We start from the raw sequence: 22,552 nt of genomic DNA, 5'->3' as shown, positions 1-22,552 counted from the left end.
AAACCTGTGAGTGCGGTTCTGTCTCCCTCTGTATTTTGTAGCTGAAGGAGTTGGGACTCAGTAAGACTTCTATTCTCGGAGTTACACAGCTAATAAGCGCAGAACTGAATTTCAAGTCCACATCTAACAGCAAAGTCGGCACTATTGAACTTCCTCTCTTCCTTCCCCGGAAGTTGTGGGTGTGTTCTTTTTTTGTTATTTGAGACAGGGTTTGTCTATGTAGCCCTAGCTGTCCTGGAACTCTCTCTGCAGACCTGGCTGGCCTCGAACTCAAAGATCCACTTGCCTCTGCCTCCCGAGTGCTGGAACTAAAGACGTGTGCCACCACCACCCGGCTGCGGATGTGCTTTCTATCTGCACTCGGGCTCTCTCCGTAGAAGAGAAGTCTGGCCCGTTTTTAGAAATATTTCCCCATGCTCACCATTGTCTCTGAGCCTTTCAAGATGTTTGGTATTCTAGCATTAAAACCAGCTACTCTGTGAGCTACAACCCACAGCAAGCTTTCCCTGTGCCTAGGCTACCAGCCACAGTGGTATTTACTGCTTATACCAGGAGAAAGAGCCTTAGCATGGGTGGGCAAAGTCTTCCTCTTCAAAGGCTCCTTGGCTCAGCCCAGGTGGTGTTTCTCTGTCACTAACCTGTTCCTCCTTCCAGGACAGCTCTAAAGGGCACAGGTGTTAAGCCTTTTGAAGTCCTCAGAGGACAGAGCGACTGTGGCCAGAGGGGCCCTGCATGTGCCAGAAGAGGCTGTGAAGTTTGTTTCCTGGCTCTACCTCACCCCTGACACAGACTTTGGGTCTGTCCAGCTGCACAGGAAACCTCACATCAAGGGCAGGCTGGCCCCTAATTGTTACACTCTGTGATGATTGTGAAGTCAGCTCACAGCACACCCATCCCACCCAAACTAAGGGTGGGACCTTTGCCTCAGTTTCTCTCTGCTTCCTGTCAGCTGGTTGTCCTGCATGGTGGTGACAGCTCCGATCCCACCCACACCAGATGGCAACAGGGGTGTTCTGTAAAGTGGGAGGTGGGGAGGAGGCTGTACCGAAGAAGAAGGAAACCCTCAAAAATACAAATGTGGTTGACAAACTGCTGAAGCCCTGTCCGAACCCCAAGTTTACTAACCGGTCTATGGCTACCAAAGGCCTCCCGCTCTCCACAAGACGCAACTTAGTCAACTACTTAGAAGAAGACACCTCCAATGTCATGTAAGATACAATTCTGGGTCCTCCTTTCGAAGGCTCGGGGAGCTTTGCAGCCCACTCTGGGGTCCCTGGGAAGAACAAGACGGCAGGTCCCCATGCATCCCCTGAGCCCGGCGTCAGTTCTGAGTGCATGCGCATTGCTGGCTCTAGGAGACCCTTCGGGATCAGTTGCAGTTTCCTTGCTCTTGTAGGTGCTCGGCACCTGCACTCTCCCATTCCAGGCTTCTCCCCTTCATTTCTCCCACTTTGCTGTCCTTCCTGCCCTCCAGCTGAGGGTCACTGGTCCTCGTAGTAAGTCCAGGTTCCCTCTGCTTCATACCACAAAATTCTTTCCCTCTCGGCAAGAAAGTATAGTTTGGGACAAGGAGCAGGGAAGGGAGACCTCTTAGAGGAGGTGATGTTTGAGGGAGATCTCCAGGGGAGGGGTTTTCAAGGCGATGGCTGCGGAAATAGTACAACCATGGGGACCCATGAGTGAGCCCTGGGATTTGTTTAAGGCTCTGCTGTCACTGTCTCGAGCCACCATGTGGGTGCTGGGAATTGGACTCAGGACCTCTATAAGAGCAACCAGTGCTCTTAGAGCGCTCTTAACCACTGGGCCATTTCTCCAGCTCCAGTATTGAAATCCCTCATAATTTCTTTTTTTTTTAATATTTATTTATTTATTTATTATGTATACAATATTCTGTCTGTGTGTATGTCTGCAGGCCAGAAGAGGGCACCAGACCTCATTACAGATGGTTGTGAGCCACCATGTGGTTGCTGGGAATTGAACTCAGGACCTTTGGAAGAGCAGGCAATGCTCTTAACCACTGAGCCATCTCTCCAGCCCCCCTCATAATTTCTTAAAAAAAAATCCATACTTTAATTTTCACTGGGATCCACAGACTGTCTGCTGGGTTAGATTAGAGAGAGGAATGTGTCCATTCTAGGTCACCATTAGCTAGTGTGACCTGGCTAAAATGTGGAAACAGAGACTGCACGTTCATTTCCTGGCCACCCAGACCTGAATAATCACACAAAATTATATTAATTACGACACTGTTTGGACAATGACTCAAGCATATTCCTAGCCAGCTATTACATCTTAAATTATCCCATTCTATTACTCTGTGTGCCGCCATGAGGCTGTGGCTTACTGGTAAGTTTCTGGGGTCTTTCTCCTCCAGCAGCTACATGGAATCTCTCTGACTCCGCCTTCTTTCCTCCTCTAACTCTGTTGGATTTCCTGCCTTGCTATATTCTGCCCTGCCATAGGCCAAAGCAGATTCTTTATTAACCAGTGCTAATAAAACATATTCACAGCATACAGAGAGGATCTCACATCACCTCCCTTTTTCGTCTAAATAATAAGGAAACTTTTAACTTTAACATAGTAAAACTATGCATAACAAACCAGGTATCAAGCAAGAATTACACTTACAATATTTAGTCTATTTGTATTTGGAAAATTAAAGAAAATATCCTATCAGCTATTTTATCTTTGTGAGTCTAAAATTTCATATCTAATTTATCTTTTATCATAACTAAGGAAAACTATAATTATCTGTCTTCAACTCCATCAAAGACCCCAGAAGGATATAATATTACCTAAATAAACAGAAAGTGCCTTGTAAGCAACTTTCAAAACTCTAGATTTGACAGAAACATCTCACTGCCTGGACAGTCACCCAAAGTTCTTCTGTAACGTTGGGGCATTCATCTTCAGCCTACTGGCCCATAGTATCTGGCAGACTTTTCCAGGAAGCAGGAAATTTGAAAGATCAACCGTTTTGCCTATATTGCAGTGTGTCAGTCACTTTCTTTGGTGTCCTGCCGAATGTCTGGCAGTTTATTCTCTGAAGCAGGAACTCTGAAGTGCTGTCCCATCTTGTTTTGGCAAGTTTAGTGGTCATTTTAGGGGTCTAAGCATGTCCGGTTTATACAGTATATTGTGATCAGTCCAGACAAGAGCAGTTTCTTGCCCAAATGGCTAGCCTTGTCATAAATTCCATAATGAATTTCTTCAATGCCCATCAACCTCTCTGAAGTAATTGGTGCTGCCAGAAGCAGACAGGTCTCACTGCTGAAAAAAGTTTAAGTTCTTAAACCATTTTAAATGCCATATTCTGGGGGGCTGGAGAGATGGCTCAGCGGTTAAGAACATTGCCTGCTCTTCCAAAGGTCCTGAGTTCAATTCCCAGCAACCACATGGTGGCTCACAACCATCTGTAATGAGGTCTGGTGCCCTCTTCTGGCCTGTAGGAATACACGCAGACAGAATATTGTATACATAATAAATAAATATTAAAAAAATGCCATATTCTGTAGGCCTTTGACGTGTTGAAGATTAGTTATCCAACTGAAATATATCTCAATATATCTAGGACACCTAAGTAATGTAATTAAAAGTTTGATTATTGCAGATGACTATCTAATAATCTGTATTTCTTAACTATACATTACATCTTTAAATGATCTGAACAAACACAATAAACAAGACCAGAAATACATATATAAGCCGGGCGGTGGTGGCGCACGCCTTTAATCCCAGCACTCGGGAGGCAGAGGCAGGCGGATCTTTGGGAGTTTGAGGCCAGCCTGGTCTACAAGAGCTAGTTCCGGGACGGGCACCAAAGCTACAGAGAAACCCTGTCTCAGAAAAATAAAAACATATATAGTGTAACAAAATCAACCTTAAATTTGTATTAATAGTCCAAGATCCATACTAATGGAAAGTATTCATCTCTATGTCATATCCCCTTTCCTATTTTTTTTAAAAAAATTGACTGTGATCATTCATTGTTTATAACCAACCCTTTTAAAATAAAAACAAGGGGGCTGGAGAGATGGCTCAGAGGTTAAGAGCATTGCCTGCTCTTCCAAAGGTCCTGAGTTCAATTCCCAGTAACCACATGGTGGCTCACAACCATCTGTAATGGGGTCTGGTGCCCTCTTCTGGCCTGCAGGCATACACACAGAATATTGTATACATAATAAATAAATAAATAAATATTTAAAAAAATGTTAAAATAAAAACAAACATTTATAAACAATCATTAATTATTTATAACCAACCCTTTTAAAATAAAAACAAACATTTATAAACAATCATCATTTTGGGAATTTGGGTGTAGTTTTCTCCAAACTACTATCTGCTGTTTGTTGGACAAAGTATTTTTAGGGTTTGTGGAGACGTTTGGGGGGGGGGTCTTGTTCCATCAAACCACATTAATCTGTAAGGAATCCACAGGTTCTCATCCTCTGTGCAAACAAAAGCAGAACTTCTTTTCCAAAGTAACATATATTTAGACTCAAATTTTGAAGTTGAGATATCTTTAAAACATATATGTTGATTTAACTTAGCTGCCCCAGAATCAAATGTCTCTTTGCAGTCAAGAAATTATAAGAAAACATAATAATATACAGAATCAAGACTGTGTATATATCATCTTTATGTAACTTAGTTTATTACTTTTTAATATTTATCTTTACTTCTTTGATTTATGACTGTCTATACTCTTTCTTCCCTCTCTCTTAAGCCCATGTACATTTATCTAACACTGTGACCCATTCAGAGGTCTTTTTTGACCTCTGTGTGTCACGATTGCCAAGCTCCAGTAGGTGACTGAGACAGAGATTCTTAGGACGGTCTGAATAAATGATGCCAGCATCCTGACACTTCAGCCTACAAATACAGAACTTAAAGAAAAAGAACATCTGCTCCAAATGTCCTTCAAGGGCCAGTGTTAGGGTGAGGGATGAATATTCTAGACTGATCCAGGTATCTCAGGATGTTGGTGGTAGTAGGGAGCTTCATAAGGTCCATGAAGCAAACAGGAAGTAGGAATCTGGACTAGACTAATTTAGATTGGGACCTTTTTACAGAGCAGGAAATCTTAGCTGGTAGAAACCAGAATAACAATGATTAGACACAGAATCAGAAGTCCCAGAGCACATCACAAGGGAAGGATCAGTCTGTGATGTTGAGTTTTAGTCATAAGTATGTATGGGTCAAAGTTGTTCTTTTAAGGAGTTGAAAGCTAACTTTTTTGGATTGGATCACTTCATCAGACAAACAATGCAGGACCATGTATTTCCTTTATAATATCAAAAAATAGTAACAATACACATACCCATGCAGGGACTGGAGAGATGGCTCAGTGCTTAAGTGCACTGGCTGGTCTTCCAGACAACCAGGGTTTGTTTCCCGGCATCCAAATGATGTCACAACTATCTGTAACTATAGTTCCAGGGGATCCAATGCCCTCTTCTGGCCTCTGCATGCTTGTGGTTTACATACACACATGTGGGTAAAACACCAACACACATAAGTTAAAAAATAACAAATATTCATGTGACAAAAAGACATGAGATGGACAAAATGGTTAAAGCTTCTGCTACATGTATAAGTACAGACAATTCAAAACACAACACAGACCAAACACCAAGTTTTGTTGTGTGTGCTGAATAATGCCTCTTATTTATATAGCGTCTAAAGACATGCAAAGTAATAGGCCTTGCCTTGGGTTAATATACATATGCAACAAGCCTAAGATGACACATAGTGAATAACAAACAGAAAAAAATTACTCTGCTGGCTGTGTTTACTGGAGGATATGCAGTGTGAGAGAAGCATCCAGCATCCGAGTGTGTTAGTAATGCTAATATGTCTTAATTTCTGAAGTTGGATGAGAGCAAATAAAAGTGTAATATGTAAGTCTTGGTGTGTGTCTAAAATACCCCCTAATTAAAGCAAAAAACAAAAACGAATGGGGGATGTTTACTGTTCTTTTGTTGTGAGGAGATACCATGACCAAGGCAGCTTATAGAAGAAAACGTTTAATTGTAGGCTTGCTTATAGTTTCAGAGGAAAAGCCTAGTATCATTATGGCGGCAAGCATGGTGGCAGGTAGGCAGGTGTGGTGCTGGAGCAGTGGCTGAGAGCTTACATCTGATCCCCAAATTGCAGGGGGAGAAGGAGGAGGGAGGGCCTGGTGCCAGATTTTTTTTTTTTTAAGATTTATTTTTATTCTTTGTGCACTGGTGTTTTGCCTGCATGCATGTCTGTGAAGGTGTCAGGTCTCCTGTAATTAGAGCTACAGACAGTTGTGAGCTGCCATGTAGGTATTGCCTGGGAATTGAACACAGGTCTTGGAAGAACAGCCAGTGCTCTTAACCACTGAGCCATCTTTCCAGTCCCCGGTGCCAGCTCTTGAAAGCTCAAACCCTGACTGCTGTCCAACAGAACCCATCATACAGGAGTCTTGATGAATGACAGGGTAGATGTGATAGTGCATGATCTCAAGTTTTTAATAAAAATAAAAGTTCAAACCCTACATACAGTGATACACTTCCTCCAACAAGGCCACACCTTCTAATTCTTCATAAACAGTTCCACTAACTGGGGACCAAGCTTTTAAACATATGAACCTGTAGGGGCCATTCCCATTCAAACCACCACAGGGAACAGGGAGATCTACCCATCTCTGCCTCACAAGTGCTGGAATTAAAGGTGTGTGCCACTGCCACTAAGCAAGGATCCCCCCCCCCCCCCTTTTTTTTTTCAAGACAGGGTTTCTCTGTGTAGCTTTGGAGCCTGTCCTGGAACTAGCTCTGTAGAACTCGCAGATTCTCCTGAGTGCTGGGATTAAAGGCTTGTGCCACCACCACCTGTCTGTTTTGCTGTGCTTTTATTTTATTTTTATTTATTTATTATATATACAATATTCTGTCTGTGTGTATGTCTGCAGACCAGAAGAGGGCACCAGACCTCATTACAGATGGTTGTGAGCCACCATGTGGTTGCTGGGAATTGAACTCAGGACCTTTGGAAGAGCAGGCAATGCTCTTAACCACTGAGCCATCTCTCCAGCCCCTTATTTTTATTTTTGAGTCAAGGGTCTCACCACACAGGTCAGACTGATGTAGGACTTTTGATCCTCTCACCTCAGTCTCCTGAGTGCTAGGATTGCAGATGTGTTTGGGTCACCACACCCAGGGGAACAAGAGCATTCCTCCAGTGTATTGTACATAAAATAGACTATTAATTTTATATACTTCACAATATTGCTAAATGTCATTAGAGTTAAGTAAGTACAAATTACATTAAACATGAAGTAATAGTAAAAAAACTGTTAGCAAAAAATTATTTCAATTTATTACTTTCTTAGTAGGTACTTGCAGACATTTCTCTCTACTCTGGTTGGTTGCTGTGGTCATTTTCTGGAACACTTGTACCCTATTTTGGTGGGAGGATTTAAAGTTTTAGCAGTTTCTCAAATTGTGGTTCTCAGAGCATTTAATATGAGAACCATCTGAAGATCTTATTTAAAATGTAGCTTCCATGCCTTCTGGGAACCAGGAACCGATAATCTGCAGGTTTTTTTTTTTTTTCTTTTACTTCGAAACAGGGTTTCTCTGTAGCTTTGGAGCCTGTCCTGGCATTCAGTTTGTAGTCCAGGCTGGCCTTGAACTCACAGAGATCCACCTACCCACCTGTCTCTGCCTGGAGTGCTGGGATTAAAGGTGTGCGCCACCACTGCCTGGCAAGAATCTGCAGTTTAAGTGATGGATTTGAGGCCCAGCTGCTGCTGAGCCAGCATGTTCCAGGCTGTTCCACAGTTGGGGATACTGGTAGAGTGAACCCCCAGGCCATGTGCTCGGGGTTCCTCAGGCTGGATGGGTTGGGGTGGCCTCCTTCACCTGACACCCATTATCTTTTCCACTCCAGGAAGCAGATACCAGCAGATGATTCAGAATTCAGCTCAGATGACACTAGTCTGTCCCCCATTTCATCCACCCTGTTGAACCCCATCAAACTGGCTGTGACTCAGCCCAACAGCAGCTTCTTCGCTGGGATGCTGGAGGGTGAGCTGAACAAACTCAGTTTATCATCACTGGCCAAAAACACAGAAAAGGAGACTCTGGCCATCTGTCCCCATTCATCTAACGTCCAAATGGCCCCCAAGGGCCTGTTGGACCTCGACAACTCCGCACTGGACACAGACACCTCGTCAACACGCTCTGAGTCTTCTGTGGTCATGGATGTACCGGAGGCCCCCTTTATCTGTGAACACACCGTTGGCGATTCCACAGCTGTGGTATGTCTTTTTCTTGGCGAGGGCTTACAGTGTAGGCACCGACGTAAGCATCATGGGGAGTGTGAAGGCATCGCCACAGCATTCCGACCTCAAGTTCATGGTTTAGGAAGGGAGGTGGGCAGGGGTCTATGGAGTCTGGAGTTTTAGGGCAAGATGAAATGGGGTCACTGCTTCCCTGCTCAGTGCAGAAAGAGTAGTTTCTCAGGATTTCCAGCTGAGCAAGGGCTGGAACTGGGAAGTATAGAGGTGAGCAGTAGCCTCGGTGTGTCCCAGCATCTACCCAATGGCTACTGACAGTCATGTTCCTCCAGGACACCTTGTCACTACCTAGACTCCCAGGTTCCATCTCTAGAGAGTTTGTGCACTGTTTAAATAGGCCCAGGCAACAGAAACATATAAGTCCTTGGATGTTGAGTTAGATTTCTTTCTTTTTCTTTCTTTTTTCCTTCTTTTTGAGACTGGGTTTCTCTGTAGTTTTGGAACCTGTCCTGGAACTAGCCTCGAACTCACAGAGATCCTCCTGCCTCTGCCTCCTGAGTGCTGGGATTAAAGGAGTGTGCCACCACTGCCCAGCATTTTTTAAAAAAAAAAAACGTATTTATGGGGTTGGAGAGATGGCTCAGTGGTTAAGAGCATTACCTGCTCTTCCAAAGGTCCTGAGTTCAATTCCCAGCAACCACATGGTGGCTCACAACCATCTGGAATGAGGTCTAGTGCCCTCTTCTGGCTTGCAGACATATACACAGACAGAATATTGTATACATGATAAATAAATAAATATTTAAAAAAAACAAACGTATTTATTATGTATGCAGTGTTCTGCCTGCATGTAAGCCTATACGCCAGAAAAGGGCAGCATAGATGGTTTTAAGCCACAAGGGGATTGCTTGGAACTCAAGACCTCTGAAAGAACAGTCAGTGCCCTTAACCTCTGAGCCATCTGTAGTCTGTCATTTAGTTGCTGTGTGGTGTCCTCTCTGCAGGTGGAAAAGATGGTTTGCACAGGTAACTTTCAGCTGACCAATTAGGTCTATGGAATGAGAAGCACCTATGGTGGAGTGGTGGTGGAGCTCTTCCCCTTCCCAGTGCTGCTGGGCAGGTGTGGCTGCACTTTCCTCCAGACCTGCCTGAGTGAGTAGGAACAGGAATGGAAGTGCCACCGTGACTTATCCTATCCCCGTGGGCCAGGCCAGACCTGAGGAAACCCGGGCTCTCTCTTCCCCTAGATTTCCTGGACTTATGCTGTGGGTAAGCAGCAGGTCAGCTTCTACCAGGTGCTGCTGCAGGAGGCAACCAAGCAAAGTGACAAGGAGATGGCCAAGGTCAAGAACCGCCCCTGGATCTTCAACAAGATCCTGGGCACCACTGTCAAACTGATGGAGCTGAAGCCAAACACGAGTTACTGCCTTACTGTCCGTGCAGCCAACACAGCAGGGGTGGGGAAGTGGTGCAAGCCCTATAAAGTAAGTCGAGGCAGCAGAAAGGCCCAGGGCTTGGGAGGGAAGTCCGATCCAGAGAATTAAGGCACCGAAGGACAGAATCTTGGCCCAGATAGGTGAGACACTACAAGCAGGGAACCAAACAGGAGGCAGGAACCCTTGCCTCCCTAAATCTCATGTACTTGCTTAAGCCTGGGCCAACAAGCATTAATTCCAGACTGTTGTCTCCCGGGAGGTTTAGGGGTTAAGCTGTCCAGGGCCCAGTAGAAATGCAAACTGGTAATTAAAGTAGTATTGCTGCAGTGTTCATTTTCCAAAGCCCTGAGTTCTCATATACCACAACCCCAATAATTGTGGATGGACCAGGAATTGTGAGGCGAAAAGGGGAAGGGAACAAAGGAAACAGCTTGCAGGTGTCAGGCCCTTAGGGTAGAGAACTCCGCAATGACTGTGTTGCATAAGGCTAAGATCTAGCTCACTTAGCAGCAAGAGGGTGATGGAGATGAGGGAAGGGCCTGCCTGGGACAGCATCCTGAGGGTACTTGTTCTGTTTCAGTTTGCAACTGTACCTACTGACTTCAGCTTCCCTGAGAACAATCCCATCCACGTCACCGTGCAGCGCAAACAACCTCAGCGGAGAACCGTGTCTATGGCGACGGAGGAGATGCGGAGGCTGGAGGATCTGGAATACCTATATCCATATTAGGGGGTGTGGGTTGAGGTTATCCCTTGCCCACTGTCAGCCTTGGTCCTGGGTCCGCAGGGACCAGAACTGTGAGATGTACTATACCACCAAGCACCAAGCCCAAGAACCCCTAGTTACCCTGTCAGCCAAGGGCCTGGGGCAAATGTACTGGAACCTCACCCCTGGGTTGGAGCCAAGGATAGACACGAGCCCCATTCACCTAGAGACACCTCAGGCTGGGCCAGGCTCAGCCACTGCCCAACAGCTGCTAGGTGCCCTCCTTCCTCCCTGGCCTGGTTCCCAGTCCCTCATTAAAGAACTGAAGGCCCAACCAATACACTGGAAGTCTGCTTCATGTTGCCGTAATCCTAGACTGAGCCAGAGAACTAGCCTCTTGTCAGAAGCAAGAGTCCAGTACGAGAACAAGGATGGCTAGGTAACAGACTGAGAGCCCAGCTTTGGAGGAATGTTCTGGCCTGGCTAAATCCTAGCTCTTCCCCCTTATGAGGTACAAGAAGGTCATTGTGTCCTGGGGCTCTGCATAGCTCACTCTAAAGTGAGGCTCATTTAGGGACAGGCTCAGCCACTGTGACACAGAAGACCAACGTCTCTCCTGCAGTACTAGTCTTAGGTGAGGGGAGGCTGACCACTACGGGGGGGGGGGGGGGGGGGGACCGCAAAACTATACACACCCTAAATGGAGGTGGGAAGCAGACGGATCCAGAAACTCCTCCACATGACTGGAGGCCATGAACAGACAGTGCTAAGCCCGTAATTTACAGGAAGAGAAAAGGAAGGCAGGCTCTTGCAGAGTAAAGGCCCCAGTCAAGGCCTGAAATACTGGGATACCCTTTGTTCCTGTAAGGTCCTCAGAGCACAGTTTCTTGTCACACTGTGCCCACATCAGCTAGTGTTCCACACCACTGCCCTCCTCTGGGATGGCCCTGACTGTACTAGGGATCTGGCAGAGCCTCAGTCAGAAAGCCAGGCGAGGCCGTGGAAAGACTCTTCTACTACCAGAGTCCTCCTGAGCAGGCTGAGAACAGTCTCTAGATGGAATTTTAGTCGGTGCACACAGGCACATGGCCAGCATGACCAGACAGCACAGCCGCTGTCACACTGTTCTCTCCCTTACAGTGAAGTGGCAGCAAGGACAGATAGGAAGCATGGGCTGCTGTCCTACAGTGCAAGGGAGGGGCCAGATGGACCTTCTCAGAGTCCTTGACTGATCATGGGGGTTCTAGGACAAGAAACTGCATCACGAACACAAAATACATTATTTATTTGGCTACACAGCCAAGGTCTGGGCCTGCAGAGCTGACAGTCAGAAAAGGACCTGGGGACCGGGACCAGAAGCCTGGCTTTCCCTCTGCTGTCTGCAGCAGCCGGAAGTGTCCATGCTTAGCTCCATGCTGTAACTTCCTATGACTGTGACATGCAGACTGCCTGCCCCGGGCAGATGGCCACAAGGCAGTCTTTGGTCTCTGGAGGGCAGACCAGAGGTTGAGTCCAGGTAGGGTCAGGAAGTTGTAGAATTCTTCATCTTCTCCATCTGTGGGAGAGAGGCATGGGAGGGATCCATGCTGCCTACAGCCCTGTCAAGAGCCTGGCACCTGCTCTGGCTCTGAAGCCGCACACCTCAGCCAGGACCCCTCTCTCCCCCTCAATCCCTGTGATCCGGTGGGGCCCACCACCAAGCATCAAGTTGCTGTCACAAGCTAATGCTTCAGGTGTGTCACCTCTGTGACGCTCCTGTCTAGAAAAGTGCTGTGCCTGCACACTGACAGAACCAGGATCTGAACCCAGGGCCCACGAGTGCAAAGCCTGCTATCCTAGCAGCGAACTACCGCTGCACTGTGGAGACCTACAGGTAGGTCCCTCTAGGGTCTCCCAGAAACCCCTAGCTCTACCTCCCATGGAGAATCAGGCTCCCACAACCTCCCTCCAGAGCACAAGAATGCCCCTCTGAATTCCAGGCTGTGGTAAAGAGCAGAGGCCAGGAGGGCCGAACACCCCAGCTATTACCACACCCCAACTCACATCCGGAGGCACTTGTCTTTCCCGCCACTTGCTACTCTCTGGCCATCTGGACTCCAGTCGACAGCATACACCTAAATGGAGGACGTGGTTGGACAGTGGAGTGTAAGGGCAAGAGGACCAGCAAGTCAGGTCCAGGGCCAATCCCAGCCTCCCTGAGGTCAGCCTTACCTCATCAGCGTGGCCAGGCAGGTCTATGGCCAGTTTCTGGGCCTTCACATCCCACACCTTCAGTGTGCTGTCACTGCTGCCACTGACCAGCAGCCGGCTATCAGCAGACCAGGCAATCTGGTACACAGCAGCCACGTGGCCACGCAGGGAAGCCAGGTACCTGAGCCAGGGAAGCCAGTGATGGATATTAGGTCTTCAACACGTCCTCTATACGCATAGCAGTGGCCTCAACCTTGGCTACCTGCTAGCATTGCCTGGGCCTGTGCTAGGTCATTTTCATCATTATTGGCCATTACTACTGTGTAAAACTCCTCCTGTTGAGTTGCATTGACGCTGCCTCCTGCTAAGCCTCCAGACCTGCACATCTCTGCACGTCTGAAAGCCCAATGTACCACCTGCTTAGCCCATCTGCCTGGTGTCCTCCAACACAACAGGTGCCAGCTAACAGGCGGCATGGAGAAACAGTGGGCCAGGCCTAGCTGGAGCTTTCAAGTTAATAGTCTAGCTGTGACATCTAGATAAGCCATTAGGCCCAAGGCTCAGTTTCCTGGCTTTTTAAATTTTTATTTTTCAAGACAGAGTTTCTCTGTATAGGTTTTGCTGTCCTGGAACTCATTTTGTAGACCAGGCTGCCCTCAAACTCACAGAGATCCACCTGCCTCTGTGACCTGAGTGCTGGGACTAAAGGCAGGTATTTCTTGGCTTTCTAAAGGAACTGAATTACCATTTCAAAGAATTGCTGTATGAAAATACACAGCGAGGGGCTGGAGAGATGGCTCAGAGGTTAAGAGCATTGCCTGCTCTTCCAAAGGTCCTGAGTTCAATTCCCAGCAACCACATGGTGGCTCACAACCATCTGTAATGGGGTCTGATGCCCTCTTCTGGCCTGCAGGCATACACACAGACAGAATATTGTATACATAATAAGTAAATATTAAAAAAAAAAGAAAATACACAGTGAAAAACATTCCTTCTCTGCCCCCCCCCCCCCCCCCCCCGGCCACATCAGGCCTCTCAAGACTTTAGCTGACAGCACAATTAACAGGTGAGCTTTTCTGGACTGGAGTACACATTTGTATTTTTAAGATATATATATATCTTAAAAATACAAATATATATATTTGTGTATATATATATACACACACACACACACACACACATATATATATATATATATATATATAGAGAGAGAGAGAGAGAGAGAGAGAGAGAGAGAGAAAGAACTTTATCTGCATGTGCCATAAGAGGGCATCAGATCCCACCATAGATGTTGTGAACTACCATGTGGTTGCTGGGGGAGAGGGAGAGGTTTGAACTCAGGACCTTTGGAAGAGCAGCCAGTGCTCTTAACTACTGAGCTATCTTTCCAGCTCCCCACATTTGCTTTTTAAACCTTAAAAGAGATGCATTTCTTTATTTAAAATTTTTATTTTTGGTTTTTCTAGACAGGGTGTCTCTGTGTAACAGCCCCAGCTGCCCTGGAATTAACTCTATAGCCCAGGCTGGCTTCGGGCTGCATTTTTATTTTTAAATAAATACATGATTGCAGGTGCCTGTGGAGCTGAATACAGGCGTTGTGAGCTACCTGAGGTGGGTGCTGGGGATGAACTTGGGTCCTCTCACTGCAAGAGCAGTATATGCTCTTGGCCGCTGAGCCATTTCTCTAGACCCCTACATTGTGCAGTTCTGTCAAGTTTCCAGAGACGCTGGTGCCACTGGTGTGTGGCGCACCCTCTGAGAGCATCACAAGAGCAACAACAACAGTCCTAGCTACTGTTCATCTTCTCTAGGGCTGCTGCATCCCTGGCTCTGTGGCTAGCCCTAAAGTTTAGTGCTGGTCCTAAAGATGCCACCTTACTAATCCAAGTTCAGCCTATGTGTCACAGTGTGGGCTGAGAAATCAGACCCCACCAGTGCCACACGAGTACTAAGTGGTTGCACCGAGCTCAGGCCATCCCATGCTAAGAAGGGACAGTTCCTACCCCTGCACTCACTTGCCCGTCCTGCCATCCCACAGCTTGATGGACTTGTCGAAGGAGGCACTGGCCACGATGCGGGAGTCAGGAGAGAAGAGCACCTGGTTGATGAGGGCCTGGTGTCCTGTCATCCGTGTGAGGGGCTTCTTGTCCTCTGCTGGGGACCACAGGAATAAGGTGAAGTCGTCTGAGCCAGATACCAGCCTCTCTGGGCCTTGGCCCTGGGCAAGAAAGCACATCATGTTGGATGTGGTCAGATACTGGCTATGCACATAGCGATAGAGGCCAGAACCAGGGAAGCGAGGCCTGGGAGGGACATAAGCTCCCACAAAACTCCAGGTTAGGCCATAGGGAGAAGGAACTCTATACATATGTGGAAAGAATCCTAAGACGAAAAGCAGCATACAGAATGGTGCTAAGAGGAGATGGCTTTTGTGTTTTATGTATATACACTCTGTGCATGCTTGTAGTGGGAGCTGTGGGGTTGCATTCTGCCACCCAGCTCCCGCCACCGGCTAGCTTTTGCCCGAAATAACAACACACAAACTGTATTCATTTAAACACTGCTTGGCCCATTTCTATCTAGCCTCTTCTAGGCTAACTCTTGCACCTGGACTAGCCCATTTCTAATATTCTATGTAGCACAGCTAGGTGCGCTTACCAGGAAGATTCTAGCCTACATCCATCCTGGGTCGGAGCTTCATCGCGTGTGTCTGCCCAGGAGCCGGGAGCATGGCGTCTCTGCTCCAGAGAGCAGAGATGTCAGTCTGAGCTCACTTCCTCTTCCTCCCAGCATTCTGTTCTGTTTACTCCACCCACCTATGTTCTAAGCTATGAGCCCAAGCAGTTTATTACTTAACCAATGAAATCAACAGATTGATATACGACACTCCCACATCACATGCTGAGTACATGAACTGCCACACTGGTAGCACTGGATGCTTCCAGAAGGGATGCATGACTGTATGAAAGATGGGAGATGTTTCATGATCTTTTTGCATCTATTGAACCTTAGACCATGTAAATGTGTTCCTTAAGCAACGAAGGAAATATGAGACTACAGTAGGAAATAATACAAGTTAAATGATGCCTAGTTTTTAAGATTTGGAGATTACAGATGGGCAATGGTGGCACACGCTTTTAATCCCAGCACTCAGGAAGCAGAGGCAGGCAGTGAGTTCGAGATCAGTCTGGTCTACAGAGTGAGTTCTAGGATAGGCTCCAAAGCAACAAAGAGAAACCCTGTCTCGAAAAACAAAAGCAAAAAGATTTGAAGATTATAAAGAATGATAACCGAGAACAACTTTCTGGAATAAAAACACTGAGCTGGGGCTAGAAGGAAGAGGCCCAAGTGACTGTGGAGTTTCTGTGACCAGATGAGTAGTATGCGGTAGTAGCGCATGCCTTCAATGCCACCACTTGGGAGGGAGAGGCAGGCAAGTCTCTGAGATTGAGGCTAGCTTGGTCTACAGAGTGAATTCCAGGACAGTCGGGGCTACGCAGAGAAACCCTGTCTGGAACATCCCTCCCAAAAAAAGAGTCTTGAGCTGGAGCTGCATGCTGGCGGCACAAACTCACCCGCACAAGGTTGTAGCGGCGTGAGGCTCTCTCCTTCAGCTCCTTCACTGTGCAGGTACCAAGGGAGAGAACAGGACTGGTTAGACATCTGCCTAGGCTGAAGAACCGGCTCCCTCCCAGGCAGCCTGCTCCCCTCCCCCTCACTCACAGGACCCCTTCAGGTCTTGGGCATTCACTGTGGCTTCAGCAGGCTCAAAGGCCCCTGTGCGCAGGGCATAGTCTGTGCTAAGTGCCATGGTGTTCACCCAGTGGCCATGACCTTGAAGAGTCCGGCACAATACACCCTAGGGCAGAAGGATACAGGTCAGATATACAGATACACGCATACACATCCTAAGATCAGGGGGAGAAATCACACCCCATACCCCTCCACAGGATGGGCAACATGGCACAAGGGTCCATTACTCATGCACGGTTGGCCACCTTAGTCAGACCGCACCTGGAGGCTCCAGCCTCCTCATTTGCGAAGCTAGAGTACTGGCCTGTTTCAGGGTAGGGAGGTACATCGGAATACAAGGGTTTTCCTAGCCAAATGCGTCTGGGATGTGGTAGGCGGCAAACAGTTCTACAACAATCCAGAACCCCACAACACTGCAACACCAATCACTGAGCAACTGTTCCACAAGCACCGGTTGGATTCCCAATACAATTCTGGAAACATCAGACTGGCACCAGCACCCATAATCCACGAGACCGGTTTCTGAATCTTCCCAGCTCTCTCTTTTTTTTTTTTTAAATTTATTTAGTATGTATACAATGTTCTGTCTGCATGTATGCCTGCCCGCCAGAAGAGGGCACCAGATCTCATAGATAGTTGTGAGCCACCATGCAGTTGCTGGGAACTGAACTCAGGACCTCTGTAAGAACAGCCAGTGCTCTTAACCTCTGAGCCATCTCTCCAGCCCTCTTCCCAACTCTTACATCATGGGCCCTCCAGACTTTGATGGTGCGGTCCTGGGAAGCAGAGTATAGGAGTCCATCCCCTCCCCAGCGGAGGCAGGTGACAGACTGCGTGTGTCCGGTGAGGATGCGTTCACAGCGGCCTGCGGTTGTGTCCCAGACTCGTACACTGCCATCTTTGGAGCTGCTGGCCACATAACGGCACTCGGGGTTCCTGTTGAAGGGGAAAATGAGACCCCAGGTCTGACTCGGCAGTGCCTGTCTGCCCATAGTGTGTCTCGTTTTTCACTCAGGCTGAGGACAATTTTTGACAGTTTTCTGACTGCACAGCAAGGCTGTGCTCAGGTGGGTGACGAGCAGCCGCCTCCGAGCAGGCTGTGCTCAGGTGGGTGATGAGCAGCCGCCTCCGAGCAGCGGGGCGTGTGGCCATGGGAGGCCAAGCAAGCAGTCACTGCCTTCTGGACGCTTTTCTCGCTCTCTCCAGAAAATGTCTCTGTGCTGAGCAGGGGAAGGGGCAGATTTAATCCAGCTCATGCCTCTCAGCTTGGTGTCACTTACACATGAAGGGGCTCCCAGCTCAGGCCTGTGATCCACTTGCTGTGGCCGCTGAGGGTCCTGCCCACCTGCATCCCTGTGCTTGGGTCCCACAGGAGAATCTGAAGGACAGAAGCTCATAGAGTAACTTTCTGCAACCCGTCCCGCCAAACATCTCCTAGCTGCCCCCCAACACACCCTTTAAGGTTCCAGAGGCCACTCTCTATCCCTTCATCCGGATGTCTCCTACCTGGCCATTCTTGCAGCCTGAGGCCAGTTTCTTGCCATCTGGGGACCAGGATATGCTAAGGACCCAGTGCCGGTGTCCTATGAAAGCAGGGGAGGGAGACAGGAGAGCCGTTAATCTTTACCACTAGCCAATGCCTAGCAGGGCATGGCACACTGCAAACCCTCCTTAACCAACTGTCAAATAAACGAACTGAACTAAAGCAGAGAGAGAACACAGGCCAAGCACTATAGTGCACAGCTTACTGAGGTAACAAGGCCACTTTCTATTAAGTCTAGACTTGACATAAGAGACGGGGTGTTTCTATATACACCATCTCTAGGTGTATCTTAGAGAACCACCCTCATTCTCCAGATGCAAATACTAGAGTTTAGACAGTGAGTACGCCCTGCAGTGGACTCCCTGTGTGGGTCCCAGACCAGCAGTTAGAAAGGTACTGAGGCCCCATCCTCAAGCTGCTGAAACAAAAGCTCTAGGGAATATGGGGTGTGGGGAGTGGTTAGGGACCTAGCTAGCATCTTGCAGTTCAATAAGTCCTCCAGGTGATTCTCATCAGTGCTAAAGTCTGAAAATCTTTGTGGCAAAAGTTGGCTTGAAGTCAGGCTGTTCCCTGCTACCGATGGCTCAGCTCTTCCCCACATACTGCACTGGTCCAGCATCTGCTTGTTTCTAAGGAACAGGATGCTAATGGGTTAGATTCTTCTGAGTCCTACCAGGAGCTGCTGAGCTAACCACTCGGCACGCATTAAGACAATGGCTAAGTGCGCACTGACCTTTGCACGTGAAATGCGGTGTCTCAGTGCTGAGATCCCAGAAGCGCACAGTGGTGTCTCCGGAACCACTGGCCAGGTACCTGGGGAAGAGAGGCCGCTTGACTGCTGCAGTGGTGGGGCCCACCCTGAGACACTGCACATGAACATTCCTGCTGCCTATCCAACCATCTTCTGGGAACAGACTCTCCTTTCCTGAGAAGGAGAAACAGGACACTGATGCCACCTGGAAAAGACCCCAGGAGGCCACTTCTCGCTTCCTCTTTGCTGACAGGAACAGCTACAGTTATAACCACCATTTTGATGTCCCGTCCCCCCCCCCCCCCCCCCCCCCCCCCCCCCCCCGACAGGGTTTCTCTGTATAGCCCTGGACTGTCCTGAAGCTCAGTTTGTAGACTAGGCTGGCCTTGAACTCAGAGATCCACCTGCACCTGCCTCCCGGGTGCTGAGATCAAAGGTGTGTACCACCACCCTAATTGCTGGGGCTGAAGGCATGGGCCACCACACCCAGCTCAACTGTTCATATTCTTGAGGTAACGCTAGAAGAAATGATTCATTTTCACAGGGAAGGAAATGATGCAGAAATCTGACTTAAGTAACATATCTTGAAAAGAAAGGGGTAGCTCAGCAGGGCAGTGGTGGCGGACACCTTTAATCCCAGCACTCAAAGGCAGGCGAATCTCTGTGAGTTCGAGGCCAGTCTGGTCTACAGTGTGAATTCTGGGACAGCTAGGGCTGTTACACACAGAAACCCTGTCTCAAAAAAAAAAAAAATCAAAAGGAAGGGGATCGTTCAACTTTCCAGAGATCCGGCACAGGCTCTTTCTAGGCAGGTATCCTTAGCCTTTGGGAATCAAACCCCATTGGAAGTTTCTTGCCGGGCGATGGTGGTGCACGCCTTTAATCCCAGCACTCGGGAGGCAGAGGCAGGCGGATCTCTGTGAGATCCAGCCTGGTCTACAGAGCTAGTTCCAGGACAGGCTCCAAAGCCAAAGAGAAACCCTGTCTCGAAAAACAAAACAAAAAAAAAATTGAGACCAGACCTCAAGTCTATGACAGGCAGCCTACGACCCCCATGGACTGTAACTCGGGAGGGCTCTGTCCACCCCAGTCAAAGGCTGCACCTCTACATCCCAATGATTCTGCTGACGTCCTTACTTTCCCGTAGGGCTGAAGGCTACAGAAATGACGGCTTCGCTGTGGCCCTCCAATGAGCTGGTACACCGTGTCACAGCCCGGACTCTGAAGACAGCCTGGGGCTGGTAGATGATGTCTATGATTTTCTCGGTCTCCACAGACTGGGACTCCAGCGTCTTCCCCAGGGAAGACACAATCTCAGCGTCGTGGACGTAGAAAGCAAGGGGTAAGGGCTCCTCCTGAGGGCGAGAAAAACGGAGTAATGGGCAACTCTGCCACAGAAGGATGAGCCCTTGCCCTACGCTGAGGGAAGCCAGCTCCCCACTGAGCTGTGGGAGGACAGTCTTCTGCCACCTACTTTGCTTGGGATACCCTCACTATTCCCTACGAAGCACGGCCTTTTAAAACCACCGATGAGTAATCCGAGGCCACCCACAGAATTTTGGAGCCTTTTATTTGCATCTCAGAACACAGCGAAGTAAACATTAATATCCCCACTTGGTGGATTAAAAAAAAATGCTTAGTGCAAATAAGTAATTAGCTCAAAGGCCCAACCCTGACGACTAATTCAGGTCTTTGGTATTTTTTGGTAGATACACAGCATCATATACGGGCGCAACACTATGCTGCACCTGTAAAACGAATATTCAAAGGGATATTTAAAAAATCAGACCAAGGTCTGGTGGAGTAAGAGGGCAGGGGTCCACCAGCCTGCATTTCCTCCTCAACACAGGGCAGCATTAGTAACACTGGCAGAAAAGTTAAGAGCACAGGTTTTGCGTCTGGTCAGACCAATCTGGGCTCCAGTGCTCAATCCAACAACTACTGCCTACCACCACGCGAATAATTTAATCCCGCTGGGCATCTCTGTAAAATGGGGATACTTATGTTAGGCTGTGTCAAGGAAATACCACATCCGCTGAATTCAAAACACAGCCTGTCTGCAGTGGGTCGGCGTGGAGAACCTTTTTCCAGGGGCCAACCCACGCCACCCACTGTTGGTGAGCACTGGAGGGTCCCCGGAATGCCTGCGGCTTCGAGTCGGGGTGCTCACCTGGGCCAGCAGCGCGTTGCACACGAGCTGTAGCTTGTCCGGCGTGATGTCCACGGGCACGTCGAACGGAGAGCCCAGCAGTTGGCCGCCCTCATCCTGGAACTGCACGAGCAGCCGCTGCACGTCGCCCGCCGCCGCCTCGTCCTGCGGAAACAAGCCGGGAGGCAGTCAGTCCCCCCTCCGCCTCCCTCCGGCCTGGGGACCCCACGCAGAGCCCCCGCGTCCCCGCCCTGTGCGTGTACACCCACCGCCACATCGTCCGCCATCCTGCGTCCCCACGTGGAGGAGAAGCGAGGCGGAAGGATGGAGCGCCAAGATCGGGTCGCCGGGCAGCCGCGGGCCACAGTGCCCTCTGCTGTTCGGAGGAGAGAGTCAGGCGTGCAAGTGGCGTCCCCAGGAGGTCTCCGCGCCTTCTACTGTATCCCTCCTGCTGTCTTTCACACTTCACAACTGCGAGTCTTGTCAACTTCAGTAGATCACGGAAGCTAAAACGCAAAGAAGTTGATTGGCACACCTATCACAGGGTCGGGAAATGGTGGAGGCTGAGAGCGCCACCAGGGTCCAGGCAACATCCCCTATTCTCCTGAGGTGGAAATCCAAACCAGGAAACTATTGGTTTGGGTTGAGGCAGAAATTTTATTTAATAATTGGTTTGTGGGTTTTTTTTTTTTTTTTTTTGGTTTTTCGTTTCGAGACAGGGTTTCTCTGTGGCTTTGGAGCCTGTCCTGGAACTAGCTCTTGTAGACCAGGCTGGCCTCGAACTCACAGAGATCCGCCTGCCTCTGCCTCCTGAGTGCTGGGATTAAAGGCGTGCACCACCACCGCCCGGCTTGGTTCTGGGTTTTTATGTCATTAGTTAGTTAATTTATTTACTTTTGAGATAGGCTTTGGGTGTGTAGCCTAAATCGTCCTTGAACTCCGCGATCCTCTTGCGTGCGTCTCCCAGGATGCCGACATTACAGGATGAGCCACCGTGCCCAGCTGTCTTGACTTTTTTTTTTCCTGATCTCTTTCAAGGTGTGGCCCCATCCTGTATCCGTCCTTTTCCATAGGCAGTTTATTCTGTCCGGAACGGTGGTGGACAGAATTGAGTCTCCGTTCCCCTCATGCATAAGTCGAAAGAATACAGAGCTTATAAGAAACTAATAAAAGTTAAAGGAGATCAGAAAGGGAGAGCCCCTAGCAGATGGAATGGCTGTAGGAAAAGCCTCCAAAGGGCACACCTGGTCCTTCCATTTTCCAGATAGTGTTCTAGAAACTTTGCATAGACTCAATTGTCCTTCACTTCCCTTACTTAGGGAAGCCTTTCCTAGGACATTGTTCTTCTTGATCCGTGTTTTCCACGCATTCCGGCATTCCTCATTATCAGTCACGTCCCCTGGTGTATAGGAGACACAGAAGAAATGATTGTGGAATGAATTACTGAGTCAGGAGTTGAATGCAGGATCCCTTGGTCCAAAAGCTACAGAACCAAAGCCTCTCTGCCAACAGTGAGGTTCTTGTCACATTACCTCAGCCTTTGGACCTCAAGTGAGGATCCAGGCTTGGGATCTCACGAGAGCAGGGAATCCACTACCCAAGCACACACCCATTTACCATTCAAAAAGTGTGTGTTGAGATGGACATGGTGACCCACAACTCGGTTCCAGCTGTTCAGGTGGTGAATTGCCTAAGTGTCGGAGTTTGAAGTCAGTCTGAAGCCAGCTTGGAAAACAAGGTGAGAGAAACAACCAAATT

At 48.4% G+C, this 22,552-nt stretch overlaps 2 protein-coding genes across 2 annotated transcripts; one reads left to right on the top strand and one right to left on the bottom strand.

Moving 5' to 3' along the window:
* Positions 1–996: 996 nt before the first annotated feature.
* Fndc8 (fibronectin type III domain containing 8) lies at positions 997–10,432 on the top strand. The gene is made up of 4 exons (XM_041663940.1): positions 997–1,208; positions 7,918–8,287; positions 9,514–9,750; positions 10,283–10,432. The coding sequence occupies exons 1-4, from the start codon at positions 997–999 to the stop codon at positions 10,430–10,432; spliced, it is 969 nt and encodes a 322-aa protein (XP_041519874.1).
* A 1,248-nt stretch (positions 10,433–11,680) lies between these two features.
* On the bottom strand, positions 11,681–21,131 carry Nle1 (notchless homolog 1). Its single transcript, XM_041664920.1, has 13 exons — positions 21,064–21,131; positions 20,816–20,959; positions 19,783–20,000; positions 18,628–18,707; positions 17,858–17,934; positions 17,632–17,729; positions 17,095–17,287; positions 16,322–16,457; positions 16,174–16,220; positions 14,614–14,816; positions 12,620–12,779; positions 12,452–12,522; positions 11,681–11,963 (listed from the first exon to the last, which is right to left on the bottom strand). Exons 1-13 carry the CDS (start codon positions 21,079–21,081, stop codon positions 11,951–11,953), a joined length of 1,458 nt encoding a protein of 485 aa, XP_041520854.1. The 5' UTR covers positions 21,082–21,131; the 3' UTR covers positions 11,681–11,950.
* Positions 21,132–22,552: the final 1,421 nt, after the last annotated feature.

The sequence above is a fragment of the Microtus oregoni genome, unplaced genomic scaffold, assembly GCF_018167655.1.
Source record: "Microtus oregoni isolate MIOR12 unplaced genomic scaffold, Mior012 000015F_ref0000493, whole genome shotgun sequence".
NCBI classification, from domain to species: domain Eukaryota; kingdom Metazoa; phylum Chordata; class Mammalia; order Rodentia; family Cricetidae; genus Microtus; species Microtus oregoni.
Note: the sequence above shows the minus strand (reverse complement) of the source record. Positions and strands in the feature narration are given on the sequence as shown.